This window comes from Anomaloglossus baeobatrachus, chromosome 1 (assembly GCF_048569485.1).
Source record: "Anomaloglossus baeobatrachus isolate aAnoBae1 chromosome 1, aAnoBae1.hap1, whole genome shotgun sequence".
NCBI classification, from domain to species: Eukaryota; Metazoa; Chordata; class Amphibia; order Anura; family Aromobatidae; genus Anomaloglossus; species Anomaloglossus baeobatrachus.
In genome coordinates, this window is record NC_134353.1 from 57,829,983 (window position 1) to 57,849,982 (window position 20,000).

The 20,000-nt window shown below is 54.5% G+C and overlaps 1 protein-coding gene across 1 annotated transcript in view; it reads left to right on the forward strand.

Moving 5' to 3' along the window:
- The first annotated feature begins 12,649 nt into the window (after positions 1 to 12,649).
- MAEA (macrophage erythroblast attacher, E3 ubiquitin ligase) overlaps positions 12,650 to 20,000 on the forward strand; it is a 153,293-nt gene continuing 145,942 nt past the window's right edge. Inside the window, exon 1 of the mRNA XM_075332282.1 lies at positions 12,650 to 12,886. Coding sequence (XP_075188397.1) covers positions 12,650 to 12,886 — 237 coding nt within the window. The remainder of the gene's footprint in view (positions 12,887 to 20,000) is intronic.

Genomic DNA, 20,000 nt, shown 5'->3' on the forward strand with positions numbered 1-20,000 from the left:
ATAGTATAGTAATATTATGTCAGCACTGTATAACGGTATTATGTCAGCACTGTATAGTGGTATTATGTCGCGACTGTATAGCAGTATTATGTTGGTATTGTATAGCGTTATTATGTCGGCAATGTATAGCGGTATTGTGTCAGCAATGTTTAGCGGTATTATGTCAGCACTGTATAGCCATGTTGTCGACACTGTATAGCCGTATTATGTCTGCACTGTATAGCAGTGTTATGTCTGCACTGTATAGCAGTGTTATGTCGGCACTGTATAGCAGTATTATGTCTGCACTGTATAGCAGTATTATGTCTGCACTGTATAGCAGTGTTATGTCTGCACTGTATAGCAGTATTATGTCTGCACTGTATAGCAGTATTATGTCGGCACTGTATAGCAGTATTATGTCTGCACTGTATAGCAGTATTATGTCGGCACTGTATGGCAGTGTTATGTCTGCACTGTATAGCAGTGTTATGTCGGCACTGTATAGCAGTATTATGTCTGCACTGTATAGCAGTATTATGTCTGCACTGTATAGCAGTATTATGTCGGCACTGTATAGCAGTATTATGTCTGCACTTTATAGCATTGTTATGTCTGCACTGTATAGCAGTATTATGTCGGCACTGTATAGCAGTATTATGTCGGCACTGTATGGCACCGCTCCCCGACCTCCCTAGCATGGCTGTGCCAGTTGCTCAAACTGCGCACGCTTTAATGCAGGTGGCATTGCCAAGGAGTCCGGCCACCACTGATAGACTGCAGAGGTGCCAGTAACCTAGGTAACGCACAGGAGATAATACAATTAAAAGTCCCACTGCTCAGAGAGGATTTTTAGACAAAAAAAAAAAAGATTATGGCGTCATGCCCTCTGACCGTGCACCCCTCCCCCATTAAAAGAACAAGAAAATCCATCAAAATCATATTATATAAATATCAAAACCAGAGGGGAAAAATAATAACATAATCCCAGTTTGGTATGAATGGGCACATATCCACTAAATAGCAATAACAGCATCGGAGACAAATGTGGACTAAAGTGCACTCTGGATTAAAACATAATTTTTATTAAATAATTTTTTAAAAAAGATTATTTGGACAGAACAAACCTATAAGTGAATACAGTGAGTACACCAGTGTGTGACAAGGACCATAAAATCAGTGATCAGCACCAATTACAATTGAAAAAGCGACAAAGACTAGAAAAGGGTATTGCTATATCTCATATAAAGAACCCCAGTTAGAGAGACCAGAAAAAATGTTATGGACGTGGGTCCCTGTTAGTGAGTATAAATTCAGGGGATTCACAGTAAAAAGAACCAGTAGGGCACTGTGTCTGCATTTAAAACTCCCAGTAAAAGAGAGTATAAAGGTAAATGGATCTGGTGTGTCCAATTGAACAATATAAGTAATAAAAAAAGCCAGTGTAACAAAGAAATGAAGTGTTACCTAGGGAGATGAATTGAGACCACAGCAGGACCCAGACCGGACACCCCAACGCACGTTTCGCGTCTTGTCTGTTTGCTTTATCAAGGGGAGGGGAGGTATGATTATGAGGAGGCACACTGGGAGATTGTTATCATAATAGGGTGAACACAGACAGGAGGCCATCACACATGTGGATGTGGACCCACTGAGTCACAGACTGGGCTTAACTTGGATGGTGTCATGCTCCCTGGGTCCCGGCGCCGTCTGTCACTCACTGCCCCGGTTCCCGGTCCTTCTGACCGCAGCTGCCCTCCTCACTCTCCCTCCTCTGCGTCCTCCGTGCCTCCTGCCCGCCGGTCCCTGCGTCTCCCTGCAACCCAGGACAATCTGTGTGGTCCCCCTGCATCTCCTGCACCGCTTCCTGCTCTGGTCTCCGGCACACGAGCCTCGTGCATGCTCATTAGGGCGCGCGCACGCTCACTCACCTCTTCTTAAAGGGCCAGCGTCCCGGAAACAGGATATGGTCAATTACAGGTACAGGGTATATTAGGACTTCCTTTCCATGTGGGCGGTGCCTGATCAACGTGTTCCCATAGCTAGGTGTTCAGGTCCCTTTGTGCCTTTCCTCCGTTTAACTCTGTCTCTTCCGCAGAACCCATCCTGCCACCTTAACCTGGTCCTGACTATTGATTCCCCAAGAAGTCTCCCGGTGACCGTCTGCTAAGGATCCTGCCATCTGCCGTCAGCCTGAGCCCGTCACCGATCCCCGACTTCACCTGGTAACACCAGCCTTTACGTCTCGTTGGACCCGGACCCCGTCTTCGGTTCCTACCCGGCACCTGAATCCGGTTCCAGTCATCCGTCCGGCCTCCGGTGCTCGTTGGACTCAGAGTCATTCCCGTACAAGATCACTGAAGGACTCTGATCCCGTACCCCTAGTGTTCCGGCTACTGTGCATCTAGGCCCTCTGGTGGGGTGATCGGACAGTCCCTGTATAGGGGTTAGCTCTGGGTTGCTTCACTGGAGGAGTCCGGTGCACGGCCCAGTGAATCCACCTCCAGGACGTTACAGATTGATCAGGCCATGGATTCCGCCGAAGCACTAGCGTCCCAGCTGGCCGGACTACAGCAAGAACTGGTACGACAACGCGAGACCCAATCTCGCATGCTGGCCTTTATGTCTTCAGTGGACACCCGCCTGAATACTCTTCAAGCAACAGCCACATCCCTGTCGACTCAGACTACGGCAGCGGCTTCCGTAGGGGCTTCCTCTGCAACCTCGAAACTTCGCTTAGCTTCTCCGCCCTGGTATGCAGAGGGCCCCAAGACCTGCAGAGGTTTTTTGAATCAATGCTCGCTGCACTTCAAGTTGCTTTTGCACCTCTTTGCCTCTTACCAAGCAAAGGTGGCCTTTCTGATGTCCCATCTGGAGGGTGAAGCATTGGCCTGGATAAATCCCTTGTGGGGGAAGGAGGATCCTGTGACTACCGACATCCGGGAATTCCTGGAAGCCTTCCGTAACACCTTTGACGAACCAGGACGCACCTCCACGTCCGCCTCTTCGCTTCTCCGGCTACGCCAAGGGACTTTAACAGTTGGCCAGTACGCCATCCGGTTCCGTACGCTTGCCTCTGAGCTAGGGAGGAACAACGAGGCATTGACAGCAGCCTTCTGGGAGGGGCTCTCCGGTCGCATCAAGGACGAGTCGTCCGGTCGTGATGTTCCTCCTACCTTGGATGCCCTGGTCTCTTTAGCAACCTGGATTAATCTCCGTTTCCAGGAACAGTCCAAGGAGGTATCCCGGGAGAGGCAACTGACACGGCATACTTCCACTCCGCAGAAGTCCATCGCCCCTCAGTTAGTGCCGTCCGGCACCTCTACTCATGAACCTATGCAAATAGATCGACTGAGACAAACCGAGCAACGCCGAGCAGAACGGCTCGCCAAGGGCCTGTGTTTCTACTGTGGAAACGGTACACACCTGCTTCGTTCCTGTCCCGAGAAGCCGGGAAACTCCAAATCCTAGGGTTGGTAGGAGAGGCCACCCTAGGTACCGGAACCCTCTCTGATCCCGTTACATGGACCGTCCAAGTGACGACGGAGGAGACCCAGTTCATGGCAGAGGCGTATCTTGATTCAGGGGCAGCAGGCAACTTCATCCAACAGGCTACGGTGGACAAGTACCGGGTACCTGTTATCCCGCTTGCATAACCACTTGTGATTGCTTCTGTGGATGGGAACCCCCTATCCGACTCCGTGTTGTTTATCACCAAACCCGTGGAACTCCATATTGGTGCTCTGCATACCGAAAAGATTGCTCTATATGTCCTCCCGAAAATGTCTCACTCGCTCCTGTTGGGCTTGCCCTGGTTACGAGTACATGAACTTGTCATCAGTTGGCGTTCTGGAGAGATTACCCGTTGGGGCCCTTCTTGTCATGAGAACTGGCTGCAGTCTGTACGTCCCGTCCATCAGCCTCCGGTCCCGGAGTCCATACCGGGACTGCCTTCCGCATACTGGTCATTCGTGGACGTTTTTGACAAGAAGGAGGCAGAGGTATTACCGCCACATTGACCCTACTACTGTGCCATCGACATGTTGCCCGGAACTTCTCCTCCTCGTGGACGGATCTATCCCTTGTCTCCTGCTGAAACTCAGGTCATGTCAGACTACATTGCAGATAACCTGGCAAGGGGGTTCATCAGGAGATCCTCGTCTCCTGCTGGAGCAGGCTTCTTCTTAGTCAAGAAGAAAGAAGGTGACTTACGCCCCTGCATAGACTACCGGGGCTTGAACCAGATCACCATGAAAAACAAATATCCTCTACCTCTGATCCCAGAGCTATTCGATCGGCTCAGGGGGGCCCGTATATTCACCAAGCTAGACCTTCGCGGAGCTTACAACCTGGTCTGTATTCGCTCAGGAGACGAATGGAAGATGGCGTTGGCCATGATGGGCACTACGAGTATTGTGTGATGCCCTTCGGTCTCTGTAATGCTCCGGCTGTCTTTCAGGAACTGGTGAATGACGTGTTCAGGGACCTTCTCTATGTCTGTGTGGTCATATATCTGGACGATATCCTGGTCTATTCCCCGGACTTGCCGACCCACAGAAGGAACGTATGACTCGTTCTTCAAAGGCTTAGGGAGAACAGCCTGTACGCTAAGTACGAAAAATGTGTGTTTGAACGGACGTCCCATCTCTTTCTGGGCTACGTGATCTCCGACACAGGCTTGCAGATGGATCCCGAGAAGGTGTCTTCTATCCTTAAGTGGCCTCCTCCTTCCGGACTGAAAGCCATTCAACGTTTCCAAGGCTTCGCCAATTATTATCACCAGTTCATCCCTCACTTCTCTGCTCTGACGGCGCCTCTCTCCGCTTTGACCAAGAAGGGGGCCAACCCGAAGGACTGGTCACCTGAGGTCAATGCCGCTTTCTGTTCCCTGAAGCGGGTGTTTGCCTCCTCTCCCGTTCTCCACAGACCGGAGTTGAACCGACAATTCACCTTGGAGGTGGATGCCTCCTCCTCAGGGCTGGGGCCGTGCTCATGCAGAAGTTGTCTACCGGGAAGATGGTCACCTGCGGCTTCTTCTCCAAAATCTTCTCGGCACCTGAACGCAACTATACCATTGGCGATCGAGAGCTCCTAGCTGTCAAGCTGGCTTTGGAGGAATGTCGTTACCTCTTGGAGGGTGCGGTATACCCGGTTATCATTTACACTGACCATAAGAACCTGGAATATTTTCGATCTGCTCGAAGACTGAACCCGCGACAAGCCCGTTGGTCCCTGTTCTTTGCCCGGTTTGACTTCCAACTACATTTCCGGCCCGCAGATAAGAACATGCGGGCTGATGCCTTGTCCCGGTCCTTTGTTCCGGTGGAACAAGAAGAAAAGACGAACCAGCCCATCATCTGTCCCAGTAAGGTCATTCCGGTGGCTCCCGTCACTCTGGCACAGATACCCCCTGTGAAGACTTATGTCACGGAGAACGACAGACTTAAAATTCTTCAATGGGGACATTCTTCGAAAGTGGCCGGACATGCTAGTCAGAAGAAAACATGGAGCGCTATTGTCCGTCACTATTGGTGGCCGTACCTCCGCAAGGATGTCGTCTCCTTTGTCTCCGCTTGTTCATCCTGTGCCCGGTACAAGACGCCCAAGCACTTGCCCTATGGCCGTCTCCTGCCTCTGCCGATTCCCTCCGTTCCATGGCAACACATTGCCATGGATTTTGTCACGGACTTGCCTTTGTCCTCCGGACATACGGTCATCTGGGTCGTGGTGGATCGTTTCTCGAAGATGGCTCATTTCGTCCCCATGGTCAGACTGCCCTCTGCCCAGGATCTCGCTGATGTCTTCATTCAGCATATCTTCCGGCTGCACGGCTTTCCCTTGCATATAGTGTCCGACAGGGGAACTCAGTTCACCTCGCACTTCTGGAGGGCGCTCTGTGAATATCTGGGAGTTTCTTTGGACTTTTCCTCGGCCTACCATCCCCAGTCAAATGGCCAAGTGGAACGTGTCAACCAGGTCCTGACTTCCTTCCTTCGACACTATGTCAATGTTCATCATGACGACTGGTCCACGCTTCTCCCTTGGGCTGAGTTCTCCCATAACCATCATGTCAGTGAATCATCCTCCAGCTCTCCCTTCTATGTTGTCTACGGTCTTCAGCCTTCCGTTCCATTACCGATGTCCTCGACCTCTGATGTCCCCGCAGCAGATGCCCTGTCCAGGGACTTCTATACTATATGGAGTTCTGTCAAAACCTCCCTTGAACGTGCCTCCGCCCAGATGAAGAAACATGCGGACAAGAGACGTCTTGATCCTCCTCTCTTCTCTCCTGGGGATTTGGTATGACCTTCCACCAAATACATCCGGTTGAAGATTCCATCTTACAAGTTGGGTCCGCAGTACATTGGTCCTTTGAAGGTCATCAAAAGGATCAACGAGGTCTCCTACAAACTGCAGCTCCCAGCCACGATGCGGATCCCGAACTCCTTCCACGTCTCTTTGCTCAAGCCAGTCGTCCTTGGTCCCTTCTCCTCTGATGCCGGTGCTCCTCCTCCTCCTATTGCTGACAGCGATGTGTACGCGGTAAGAGATATAGTGGAAGACTGTGCGGGGTAAGCAGTTTTTCCTTTTTGATTGGGAGGGCTACGGTCCCGAGGACCGGTCCTGGGAACCCCGGGAGAACGTTGGCACTCCTCTTATACGCGACTTCTTGTCGCGGTTGCGGGGAGGGGGCATGAGGGAGGGGGTACTGTTACGCTCCCCAGGTCCCGGCGCTGTCTGTCACTCACCGCTCCGGTTCCTGGTCCTTCTGCCCGCGGCTGCCCTCCTCACTCTCCCTCCTCTGCGTCCTCTGTGCCTCCTGCCCGCCGGTCCCGGCGTCTCCCTGCAACCCAGGACACTCTGTCTGGTACCCCTGCATCTCCTGCACCGCTTCCTGCTCTGGTCTCCAGCACACGAGCCTCGTGCATGCGCATTAGGGCACGCGCGTACTCACTCACCTCTTCTTAAAGGGCCAGTGTCCCGGAAACAGGATATGGTCAATTACAGGTACAGGGTATATTAGGACTTCCTTTCCATATGGGCGGTGCCTGATCAACGTGTTCCCATAGCTAGGTGTTCAGGTCCCTTTGTGCCTTGCCTCCGTTTAACTCTGTCTCTTCCGCAGACCCCGTCCTGCCACCTTAACCTGGTCCTGACTGCTGATTTCCCAGGAAGTCTCCCGGTGACCGTCTGCTGAGGATCCCGCTATCTACCGTCACCCTGAGCCCGTCACTGATCCCCGACTTCACCTGGTAACACCAGCCTTCACGTCTCGCTGGACCCGGACCCCGTCTGCGGTTCCTACGCGGCACCTGAATCCGGTTCCAGTCATGCGTCCGGCCTCCGGTGCTCGTTGGACTCAGAGACATTCCTGTACGGATCCCTAAAGGACTCTGATCCCGTATCCCTAGTGTTCCGGCTACCGTGCATCTAGGCCCTCTGGTGGGGTGATCGGACAGTCCCTGTATAGGGGTTAGTTCCGGGTTGCCTCACTGGAGGAGTCCGGTGCACGGCCCAGTGAATCCACCTCCAGGACATTACAGATGGGCATAACTAAGTGCTTATGTCGCGGGCGGGGAGGAGGGTGTCAGCACACTACGCTCGCCCCCTTCTGCTCGGGTCCGGTGGCCGCTGCTCAGTGGTGGCTCGAGCCGTAGGCCGGATCCCGGGGGTTTCTCGAGCGGCACTCCTCGCCCGTGAGTGAAAGGGGTCTGTTGGGTGCGGGGATTGTTATAGTTCGTGACGCCACCCACGGTTGTGGTGATTTCACCACCGCTGCTCAATACGAGGATCCTGGGGATGGTGATGCGGAGCAGCCAGGCGTTGTGTTGCCCCTCCGTGGGCAGGGGTTGGTGATTCCGGGGCCCGGTGATGGTTTGTGAGGTGCAGGGCCTGGTGGGCGCAGGGACGCGGGGGGCAGCGCTGTGCCTTGCGGCACTGTGGTACTCACTCAGCCTGAGACACGGACACAGTTTGTATGGTAAACCAAACGGCTGGTAGGACGGTCCCACAGACGGCTGCACCTGCACTCCCGGTAGGTGACGGTGATGTCCCGCTTCCTTGCACCTATGGTTGACTTGTGGTAGCGGTGGATTCCCTCCGGTTACCCGCTCCCCGACTACAATCTGGGCCGGAGGAGCTCTACACTTTGCCCGCAGGCGCTGGCCCTGAGAAACTGGTGCCTTGGCGGCGTCTCTCTGCTTCAGGTTGGGCTGTTGCCTTCAATCGGGACTTTGTTGCTTGTGGATCTACGTCCCCTTCACTGACGGATTCGGCAAATTTGTCGACTCCTAGCCTTGCCGGGGTCCGAGAGGCCCCTGCCCTGGTGCTGACTGTCCTTCGGAACACTGCTCCAGACCACCGGGCACACAGCCAACGGGGTCCTTCCAGGAACTTCCAAACGGTCCCCCTCCAGACAGTCACTGCCGTCGCTGACCTTGCTGATCTGGCCCTACACAAAGCTGGACCCTTCAGGCTTTCCTTCCTTCTTGTCCCCTCACTTGCTTTCCTCCTTTTCCACTTTTCTACTTTCACTGCTTGTTTACTCCTTCACTTAGCTCCTCACTCCAGCTCCCCCTGAGCTAAACTCCTGTTCACTCTTGCCCTACCCGGGCTACTCTGCCTGGTTTCTCCCCGCCTCCAGAACTGTGACCTCCTCGGTGGGCGGAGCCAACCGCCTGGCCCACCCCCTGGTGTGGATCATCAGCCTCTGGAGGAAGGCAACAAGGATTTGTAGTTTAGCTGTGATGTGCCTACCTGGAGTGTGGGGTGTGGTGGTGTTGTGACCTGTGACCCCTGGCTTGCCCAGGGCGTCACATTCCCCCTCAGCAAAATGCAGACTGTCCGCGGGCTGCCGTCCTACACCGGTTTTATTTTTCTGAAAAAGATAAAATTTGGAAAATCAACATATATACATTTTTAATAACTCTTCCCAAAACGGGAGGCACATTTCTTAAATGTTGCAACGGTTTACGGTTACGGTTTCCGCTCTCTCCCACCCAAGCAACCTGGCCCTGATGCTGCCCCTAAAGCCCAGGCAGCACCCCTTGACCCACAGTCCAGCACACGGTACCCGAGCGGGATCTGTCCTTCCCTCCAGAGGGTAGCCACCGGTTCCTTTGGTGGCTGGGCCCCAGCCTGCTCTGCTGAGGGCCCTCCCTCCAACCTGCCTCTCCAGAGACGGCCTGCAGAAAACAGTAACGGTAACCAACATATTTACAAGCCACTAACGTCTGTGGTTGCCCTGCAAGTTCACAGGCTTGTCCATGGATAGTTCCTATGCATTTTTAAACGGTCCCCATGGGGACAACGGTGCCGGCTCCGGCCGGTTCAATCACTAAGTAAATCAGGTAACTGTTCGGTAATTATCATTTTCATCATCAGCAGAACTTTCAACATTTCAACAAACAAACAACTCAGTGGTGGTCCCAACGGGGACGGTGCAACGGGCATCCGCTGCCCTACTCGATGTCTTCGTCCTCCTCACCCAGTTCGGGGTGGAAGGACACGGGCACCAGCCCCTCCAGTGCGTAGCAAGCACGGCGTGGAAGGGCCGCTCGATACCCATTGCCCCCGGCTCGGGGAACATAAGTGGCCTCCATGCCAGACAGGGCAACGACCCCCTCCTCTTCTTCTGATACAGGCTCGGTGTCAGGCCCGGAGTCGCTATCTTCTGCCCCCGCTGCAGTCACAGAGGGAGGCACACCCGACGGGCCAGGTGCGGTGCAGCGCGCGAGCGAGCAGGACGGAGGTAACACAGGAGCCAGGGGTAGACCGGGTCCCTCAGCCGCAGCGACCGGTCCCTCGGGGACACAGGGGCGTGGGTCATCCTCCAGCTCCTCCATCATGGCCTCCACTCCATACACTCGCGCCACAGCAACTAGGGCCTCTACCTCCGCGGCCCACTGCTCCATCAGCCCGCCGATCTGGCTCTGGTAGCGACGGCAGATCCCCGCCGCCCGGGCTCTCAACCATGCTGCTGTTCCAGACACCGGCTCGGTAGTCTCTACAGAACTAGGTGGGGCGGACATCTCGGCAGTCGTACTTTCCAGGAACCCAGTCAGTCTGCAGAGTCCTGGCGTCCGTGCTCTTATAGCCGCAGCTACATGCGGCCAGCCGCCATCGCGTCCCACTTAGCTCTTTCCGGCCCCTCCTCTCTCGGGGCGGGGTCTTGGCCTTCGCGCCTCTACTGCTCGAGAAGACGCTCGAGCGGGAACTTTTTGCGCCAAAGATGGCGGCTTCTGAAATTTTTCTGCCGGATACCTCCGGCGGTAACAAGGCGCACCTCTACCAAACGGCAGAGCGGTAAGATCCTGTTCGTGACGCCAATTTGTCGCGGGCGGGGAGGAGGGTGTCAGCACACTACGCTCGCCCCCTTCTGCTCGGGTCCGGCGGCCGCTGCTCAGTGGTGGCTCGAGCCGTAGGCCGGATCCCGGGGGTTTCTCGAGCGGCACTCCTCGCCCGTGAGTGAAAGGGGTCTGTTGGGTGCGGGGATTGTTATAGTTCGTGACGCCACCCACGGTTGTGGTGATTTCACCACCGCTGCTCAATACGGGGATCCCGGGGATGGTGATGCGGAGCAGCCAGGCGTTGTGTTGCCCCTCCGTGGGCAGGGGTTGGTGATCCCGGGGCCCGGTGATGGTTTATGAGGTGCAGGGCCTGGTGGGCGCAGGGACGCGGGGGGCAGCGCTGTGCCTTGCGGCACTGTGGTACTCACTCAGCCTGAGACACGGACACAGTTTGTACGGTAAACCAAACGGCTGGTAGGACGGTCCCACAGACGGCTGCACCTGCACTCCCGGTAGGTGACGGTGATGTCCCTCTTCCTTGCACCTATGGTTGACTTGTGGTAGCGGTGGATTCCCTCCGGTTACCCGCTCCCCGACTACAATCTGGGCCGGAGGAGCTCTACACTTTGCCTGCAGGCGCTGGCCCTGAGAAACTGGTGCCTTGGCGGTTGCGGCGTCTCTCTGCTTCAGGTTGGGCTGTTGCCTTCAATCGGGACTTGGTTGCTGGGGGATCTACGTCCCCTTCACTGACGGATTCGGCAAATTTGGCGACTCCTAGCCTTGCCGGGGTCCGAGAGGCCCCTGCCCTGGTGCTGACTGTCCTTCGGAACACTGCTCCAGACCACCGGGCACACAGCCAACGGGGTCCTTCCAGGAACTTCCAAACGGTCCCCCTCCAGACCGTCACCGCCGTCGCTGACCTTGCTGATCTGGCCCTACACAAAGCTGGACCCTTCAGGCTTTCCTTCCTTCTTGTCCCCTCACTTGCTTTCCTCCTTTTCCACTTTTCTACTTTCACTGCTTGTTTACTCCTTCACTTAGCTCCTCACTCCAGCTGCCCCTGAGCTAAACTCCTGTTCACTCTTGCCCTACCCGGGCTACTCTGCCTGGTTTCTCCCGCCTCCAGAACTGTGACCTCCTCGGTGGGCGGAGCCAACCGGCCTGGCCCACCCCCTGGTGTGGATCATCAGCCTCTGGAGGAAGGCAACAAGGATTTGTAGTTTAGCTGTGATGTGCCTACCTGGAGTGTGGGGTGTGGTGGTGTTGTGACCTGTGACCCCTGGCTTGCCCAGGGCGTCACACTTACTGAGTGTTCACAAGAGAGTCTGATGGCGAGGTTGGACTTAACTGTCAAAAGACACTAGGTACCACTCCGGTGCAGTCCCCAGGCAGCACCATGGTGATGAATAAGAGCCTGCATGTGGGAGATTTTCTCTTTTTTTCTATTTTGCATACTTCATCAACGAACACCACAACGACTGGGTCACGCTTCTTCAATGGGTGGAGTTTTTCTACAATAATCATGTGAGTGAGTACTCCTCTAACTCTCCGTTCTACATAGTGTATGGACAGCAGCCCAAAATCCCTTTTCCTTTTGTTAACACCTCCGTGAACCCTGCGACTGATGCTCTCGTCAAGAGTTTCTCCAAAAATCTGGGTGGAGACTAAAGGGTGCTTTCCATGCTATGACATCGCTAGAAATATCTAGCGATGTCGTGCGCGATAGCACCCGCCCCCGTCGTACGTGCAATATGTGGTGATCGCTGCCGTAGCGAACATTATCGCTGCGGCAGCGTTACACGCACATACCTTGTCAGCGACGTCGCTGTGACCGCTGAACAATCCCTCCTTCAAGGGGGAGGTGTGTTCGGCATCATAATGACGTCACTGCGGCATCACAAAGTGGCCGGACAATAGAAGCGGAGGGGCGGAGATGAGCGGGGCCCGAACATACCGCCCACCTCTTTCCTTCCTCATTGCCGGTGGGACAGAGGTAAGGAGATGTTTGTCGCTCCTGCGGTGTCACACATAGCGTTGTGTGGTGCTGCAGGAACGAGTAACAACATCGCTACTTACCTGACAACGGTTTTTTGTTATTAAACAACCTCTCCAAAACAAATGATTTTTGGCTTTTTTGAGATCGTTTTAGGTCGCTCCAGCCTGTCACATGCTGCGACGTCGCTAACGATGCCGGATGTGCGTCACAAACACCGTGACCCTGATGATATATTGTTAGCGATGTCGCAGAGTGTAAAGCCCCCTTAAGTGCTCTTTGGAGTAATTCTCCATCTGAATGAAGACGTATGCGGAGATGCCTAGTTCCTCCTTTGTTCCGGCACAGAGACAAGGTATGGCTCTCTTCCAGATACGTCCGCCTCAAGATGCCGTCCTATAAGTTGGGTCCCCATTTTATTGCTGCCTGCGAGGTACTCCAGCACATCAATTCTATGTCCTACAAGCTGAAGCATCTGGCCTCCTTGCATATTCCCAACTTCTTCCATGTGTCCTTCCTCAAGCTTGTCATCCTGAGTCGCTATTTCAAGAACCCTAGTAACCTGCCTTCACCAGTCAGTGCAGACCACATCATTAAGGTAAAATCCATCATTGCCTTAAAAAGGGTAAGAGGTAGAACCCTTTTCTTTGTGGACTGGGAGGGTTTTGGTGCTGTAGAGTGATCATGGGAACCCAAGGAGAATATTAATGCCCTTCTTCTCTTTAAGTGATTTCAGGAAAATGAGGCGCATAAGGGAAGGGAGTACTGTAGTGCCATTACCGGCATCCCTGCACTGTCCTGCCCCCCCAGCCCCAGGGGATGCCGGTGTCGCGGGCGGGGAGGAGGGTGTCAGCACACCGCGCTCACCCCTTCTGCTCGGGTCCGGCAGCTGCTCCTGGTGGCTCGAGCCGTAGGCCGGATCCCGGGGTTTCTCGAGCGACACTCCTCGCCCGTGAGTGAAAGGGGGGTGTTTGTTGGGTGTGGGGATTGTTATAGTTCGTGACGCCACCCACGGTTGTGGTAATTGTACCACCGCTGCTCAGTGTGGGGATCCCGGGGATGGTGATGGGGAGCAGCCAGGTGTTGTGTTGCCCCTCCGTGGGTAGGGGTTGGTGATCCCGGGGCCCAGTGAAGAGATGTAAAGTGTAGGGCCTGGAGGGCGCAGGGACGCGGGGGCAGCGCTGTGCCTTGCGGCAATGTGGTACTCACTCAGCCTGAGACTTGGACACAGTTTGTACGGTAAACCAAACGGCTGGTAGGACGGTCCCACAGACGGCTGCACCTGCACTCCCGGTAGGTGACGGTGATGTCTCTCTTCCTTGCACCTGTGTTGACTGATGGTAGCGGTGGATTCCCTCCGGTTACCCGCTCCCCGACTGCAATCTGGGCCGGAGGAGCTCTACACTTTGCCCGCAGGCGCTGGCCCTGGGGAAACTGGTGCCCTGGCGTTGGCGGTGTCTCCCCTGTAATGGTCGGGCTGTTGCCGTCAATCGGGACTTGGTTGCTGGGGGATCTACGTCCCTTTCACTGACGGATTCGGCAAATTTGGCGACTCCTAGCCTTGCCGGGGTCCGAGAGGCCCCTGCCCTGGTGCTGACTGTCCTTCGGAACACTGCTCCAGACCACCGGGCACACAGCCAACGGGGTCCTTCCAGGAACTTCCAAACGGTCCCCCTCTGAACAGTCACCGCCGTCGCTGACCTTGCTGTTCTGGCCCTACACAAAGCTGGACCTTCAGGCTTCTCTCTGCTCTGTCACCACTTCTTGCTTTCCTCCTTTACTCCTTTTCTTTCCTCCACTTACACTTCTTGGTTGTTTACTCTAGCCCTTCACTGGACTTCACTCTTCCCCTGCCCGGGGCTATCTCTCTGTTTACTCAAGCTCGTCCCTGAGCTGACTCCTCACTCCTGCTCCTCCCTGAGCTTTCTGCCTGGTTTCTCCCGCCTCCAGAACTGTGATCTCCTTGGTGGGCGGAGCCAACCGCCTGGCCCACCCCCTGGTGTGCATCAACAGACTCCTGGAGGAAGGCAACAAGGATTTTTGGTTAGCAGATGTGCCTACCTGGAGTGTGGGGTGTGGTGGTGTTGTGACCTGTGTCCCCTGGCTTGCCCAGGGCAACACATTCCCCCTTAGCAAAATGCAGACCGTCCGGGGGCTGCCGTCCTACACCGGTTTTATTGTTCTGTAAAAAGGGGATAACAGGGTTAAACAAACAATAAATGACATTTTTAATAGCTTCTTCCCAAGACGGGAGGCACATTTACTTTTAACGTTGCAACGGTATACGGTCACGGTTTCCGCTCTCTCCCACCCAAGTAACCTGGCCCTGATGCTGCCCCTAAAACCCAGGCAGCACCCCTTGACCCACAGTCCAGCACACGGTACCCGAGCGGGATCTGTCCTTCCCTCCAGAGGGTAGCCACCGGTTCCTTTGGTGGCTGGGCCCTAGCCTGCTCTGCTCAGGGCCCTCCCTCCAACCTGCCTCTCCGGAGGCGGCATTGCGGAAACGGTAACGGTACCCAACATATTTACAAGCCACTAACGTTTGTGGTTGCCCTGCAGAGTTCACGGGCTTGTCCATGGATAGTTCCCATGCATAAACTTTTAACGGTCCCCACGGGGACAACGGTGCCGGCTCCAGCCGGTTGCAAATCAACAACCAAATCAGGTTACTTCTTCGGTGTGATCATTTTCATTATTGGCAAAACTTTCAACCACTTTTCAAACAAACAATGGTGGTCCCAACGGGGACGGTGCAACGGGCATCCATTGCCCTACTCCGGTTCCTCTAGTGCTAAGGCGGACCCATCCTCTGCCACCAACATCTCAAACATGCACTGACATGCCTGCGGTGACAGAGGTACCCGGTACCCATTTCCACCGGTACGCGGAGTATGATAAACCACAGGGCCCCCCACATAGCGGGAACGCTCAATTGCTCCTTCAGCCGCAACAGCGGGCCCGGAGCTGGGGCAGGAGTCGTCATTTCTTGTTTCTGCGTCAGGCGGGTTGCCGCCAGCTGCCACAGCCTCCTGGTCTCCAGCATCCAACACTTCATCTCCATCTGTAGTAGCATGGAGCAGCAGAGTAGGCGAGCTTATGTTGAGGCGCCCCATCAGCGACGGCAAGGGCGATGCATAGGCCGAGACTAGGCCGGGCCCCTCAGCCGCAGCGGCCGGTCCAGGTAGGACATAGGGACGTGGGTCACCAGTCGGTTCTGCTACATCTATTCCCCTTTCGGCCCATCGGGACAGTTGTAATCAGCTCCTCCACCTCGTTGGTCCACTGCTCCAGCATCCGAAAGATCTGATCCTGCTGACGTTGGTGGAATTGTATCACCCGGGCCTTCATCCAAGCCACAGTCCCGGGCTCAGGGTCTGGCACAGTCTCTATTGGGACTTCAGGCACCACGCTGTTAAGGGGCCGTGGTTCTAGCGGTTCCCCTTGGTGCATTTCAGGGCCGTCCGGGACGTCTGCAGCCGGCTGGTCCGCCGAAGCGGCTGGGCAGGGTATCGCTACCGATGGGGCAGGTAGCGGGCCTAATGGCGGGGCGGCAGCAGCTATTACGGATAGCGGGGAGAGAGGCAGGGTGAGCGGGAGCCGGCCGGGCCCCTCAGCCGCAGCGGCCGATCCTTCAGGAATACAGGGGCGTGGGTCGCTTACCCGCTCCTCCAAATCCTCTTCTGCCTCGCGTCTCCACATAGCAGCCACCACGTCCGCCATGTCGGTCTCCCACTCCTCCAGGAGGAGTTGCATATGGGCCTGCAGACGGTTACTCAGCGGGACGGTCCCGGTCCCTCAGCCACGTCGCCGTGCCGGGCGCGGGGGCTTCCTCGTTGCGGGTTAGATCTTGCATCTTGGTAACGAGGTTTTTCCAGGAACCCAATCAGTCTGCAGAGTCCTGGCGTCTCTGCTTGTATAGCTGCAGCTACATGCGGCCAGCCTCCATCGCGTCCCCCTTAGCTCTTTCCCGCCCCTCCTCCCTCGGGGCGGGGTTTTGGCCTTCGCGCCTCTACTGCTCGAGAAGACGCTCGAGCGGGAACTTTTCGCGCCAAAGATGGCGGCTTCTGAAATTTTTCTGCCGGATACCTCCGGCGGTAACAAGGCGCACCTCTACCAGACGGCAGAGCGGTAAGATCCTGTTCGTGACGCCAAGTTGTCGCGGGCGGGGAGGAGGGTGTCAGCACACCGCGCTCACCCCTTCTGCTCGGGTCCGGCAGCTGCTCCTGGTGGCTCGAGCCGTAGGCCGGATCCCGGGGTTTCTCGAGCGACACTCCTCGCCCGTGAGTGAAAGGGGGGTGTTTGTTGGGTGTGGGGATTGTTATAGTTCGTGACGCCACCCACGGTTGTGGTAATTGTACCACCGCTGCTCAGTGTGGGGGTCCCGGGGATGGTGATGCGGAGCAGCCAGGTGTTGTGTTGCCCCTCCGTGGGTAGGGGTTGGTGATCCCGGGGCCCAGTGAAGAGATGTAAAGTGTAGGGCCTGGAGGGCGCAGGGACGCGGGGGCAGCGCTGTGCCTTGCGGCACTGTGGTACTCACTCAGCCTGAGACTTGGACACAGTTTGTACGGTAAACCAAACGGCTGGTAGGACGGTCCCACAGACGGCTGCACCTGCACTCCCGGTAGGTGACGGTGATGTCTCTCTTCCTTGCACCTGTGTTGACTGATGGTAGCGGTGGATTCCCTCCGGTTACCCGCTCCCCGACTGCAATCTGGGCCGGAGGAGCTCTACTCTTTGCCCGCAGGCGCTGGCCCTGGGGAAACTGGTGCCCTGGCGGTGGCGGTGTCTCCCCTGTAATGGTCGGGCTGTTGCCGTCAATCGGGACTTGGTTGCTGGGGGATCTACGTCCCCTTCACTGACGGATTCGGCAAATTTGGCGACTCCTAGCCTTGCCGGGGTCCGAGAGGCCCCTGCCCTGGTGCTGACTGTCCTTCGGAACACTGCTCCAGACCACCGGGCACACAGCCAACGGGGTCCTTCCAGGAACTTCCAAACGGTCCCCCCTCTGAACAGTCACCGCCGTCGCTGACCTTGCTGTTCTGGACCTACACAAAGCTGGACCTTCAGGCTTCTCTCTGCTCTGTCACCACTTCTTGCTTTCCTCCTTTACTCCTTTTCTTTCCTCCACTTTCACTTCTTGGTTGTTTACTCTAGCCCTTCACTGGACTTCACTCTTCCCCTGCCCGGGGCTATCTCTCTGTTTACTCAAGCTCGTCCCTGAGCTGACTCCTCACTCCTGCTCCTCCCTGAGCTTTCTGCCTGGTTTCTCCCGCCTCCAGAACTGTGATCTCCTTGGTGGGCGGAGCCAACCGCCTGGCCCACCCCCTGGTGTGCATCAACAGACTCCTGGAGGAAGGCAACAAGGATTTTTGGTTAGCAGATGTGCCTACCTGGAGTGTGGGGTGTGGTGGTGTTGTGACCTGTGTCCCCTGGCTTGCCCAGGGCGACACACCGGCACATTCACCCTCCCGGCTGCTCAGTGATGACATTTGCGTCTCAGTTCCTACTGGCGGCTCCCAGGGCTTCTGCACACCGCACAGGTCTCCTGGGAGTACACATTTACCACGTGCCTGAGCATACCTATTCTTAAAGGCCCTGTGTGTCCAAACCTGGAAGTGCCTCTGAGCTTATGGCTGAGAGGCACTATGTATTTAAGGTATCCTCCCGTTATGGGAGGTGCCTGGGCAACGTGGTCTAATCTTAGAGACATGTTACTAGTTTTTCAGGTTCCTTACCTATGTGCTGCTGCTGTGTTACTTACACCTGTCTGATGATTAGTAATGGCTGCTCCTGCTGCATCGTTCCATACTGGCCTAGTCTGCTGTACCGGCCACACCTTGCTGCATTGTTCCATATCAGCCAAGCCTGCTATACAGGCCGCTCCTGCTGAATCATTCCATACCGGCCAAGCCTGCTGTACCGACCGCTCCTGCTCCATCATTCCATACTGGCCAAGCCTGCTGTACTGGCCGCTCCTGCTGCATCATTCCAGACTGGCCAAGCCTGCTGTACTGGCCGCTCCTGCTGCATCATTCCAGACTGGCCAAGCCTGCTGTACTGGCCGCTCCTGCTGCATCATTCCAGACTGGCCAAGCCTGCTGTACTGGCCGCTCCTGCTGCATCATTCCAGACTGGCCAAGCCTGCTGTACTGGCCGCTCCTGCTGCATCATTCCATACCGGCCAAGCCTGCTGTACCATGGGGAGATAAGGTATGCACACCAGTGACTATGTAAGGGGAATACATGGAATAGCAGAAACTGCTGTGTGAATACTGACTTGAAAAATCCAATAGCTATATGTAAGAGTGAAAATGTGAAAAATGGAATCTGCATTACTGCCATGAACATATGAATCAAGAGAAATTTAGCTACTGAATTGATCAATGCAATAGAGCCCCAACACTACGCCAAAGTATTTCTCTACGTTGGGGTCCCTAGCTTGTGTGTGTCCTCTCATGCAGTTAAAAAACTTACCGTGTATGGGAAGCTGAGACCCAGGCTATATATGCGTATGATATGGATTGGCAATAGGTGTGGTTGGGGAGGGTTTTTTGGCGTAGTGTTGGGGCTCTATTGCATTGATCAATTCAGTAGCTAAATTTCTCTTGATTCATATGTTCATGGCAGTAATGCAGATTCCATTTTTCACATTTCCACTTTACATACAGCTATTGGATTTTTCAAGTCAGTATTCACACAGCAGTTTCTGCTATTCCATGTATTCCCCTTCCATAGTCACTGGTGTGCATACCTTATCTCCCCATAGTGATGTTTTTTTAGGTTTTTGCACCCAGTTCAGACTTAGAATGGTGTTCCAAGCCTGCTGTACCGGCCGGTCCTGCTACACTGTTCTATACCGGCCAAGCCTGCTGTACCGGCTGATCCTGCTGCATCGTTCCACACCAGCCAAGCCTGTTGTACCGGCCGCAACTGCTGCATCCATCCATACCGGCCGAGCCTGCTGAACCAATCTCTATTAAATAAATGAAGTGGGGTCCTAGAAAAAAACAAATGCAGTAGGTCTACGTAACTGGGACAGTTCTGTAATAATTTACCTTTCTGAAAATTGTCCCTATTTAAGCCTACAGGTTATGAGAGCCTTATAGAAATGAGTCTACTAATGCCAATATTATATCTTTTGATTCTCATTGGTGGTGTCTGGATTGCAGCACCAGGTCTAGTTGCCCTACAGCAAACCCACACCACCTTAACATAGTTGCCTGGATTGAATCTCCTATAAGTCTTCCGCCTCCATTACTAGAAGTTAGGAATTTTTTTTTTTAGGTCATTAGCATGCAAATCCAGCTGCCCTTAAACTGACCCACATAAACTGTAATCACTTGAACACGTCATCCATTATTAAAGGAATGTGTTGTCCAAAAAAAAAATTAAATAACTGAAAAAAATGTAAAGTATGAATGTTTTAATGTTTTGTTTAAATATTATTATTTGTTTTTAATTGAGCAAAATATAATTTTTTTTTAAAAAGTTTGATATTTTCCACTGTTAAACACTAGGGGGAGCAGCTGCTGAAATCCTGCTGTAGAGCTACTGTAGAAGTAGCTCACATTACAACTGCAGTAAAAGTGGGCAGAATCTGTTCTCTTGTGTGTGATGTCACCTCCCCCCCTCCCAATATGGGTGTTTCCAAAAGGATAAGAGAGAATGAAGTTTAGGATCACAGTGCAGAGCCATTTTGTTGGTGACCGCAAAGTGATCCTAATGTTTAAACTGTC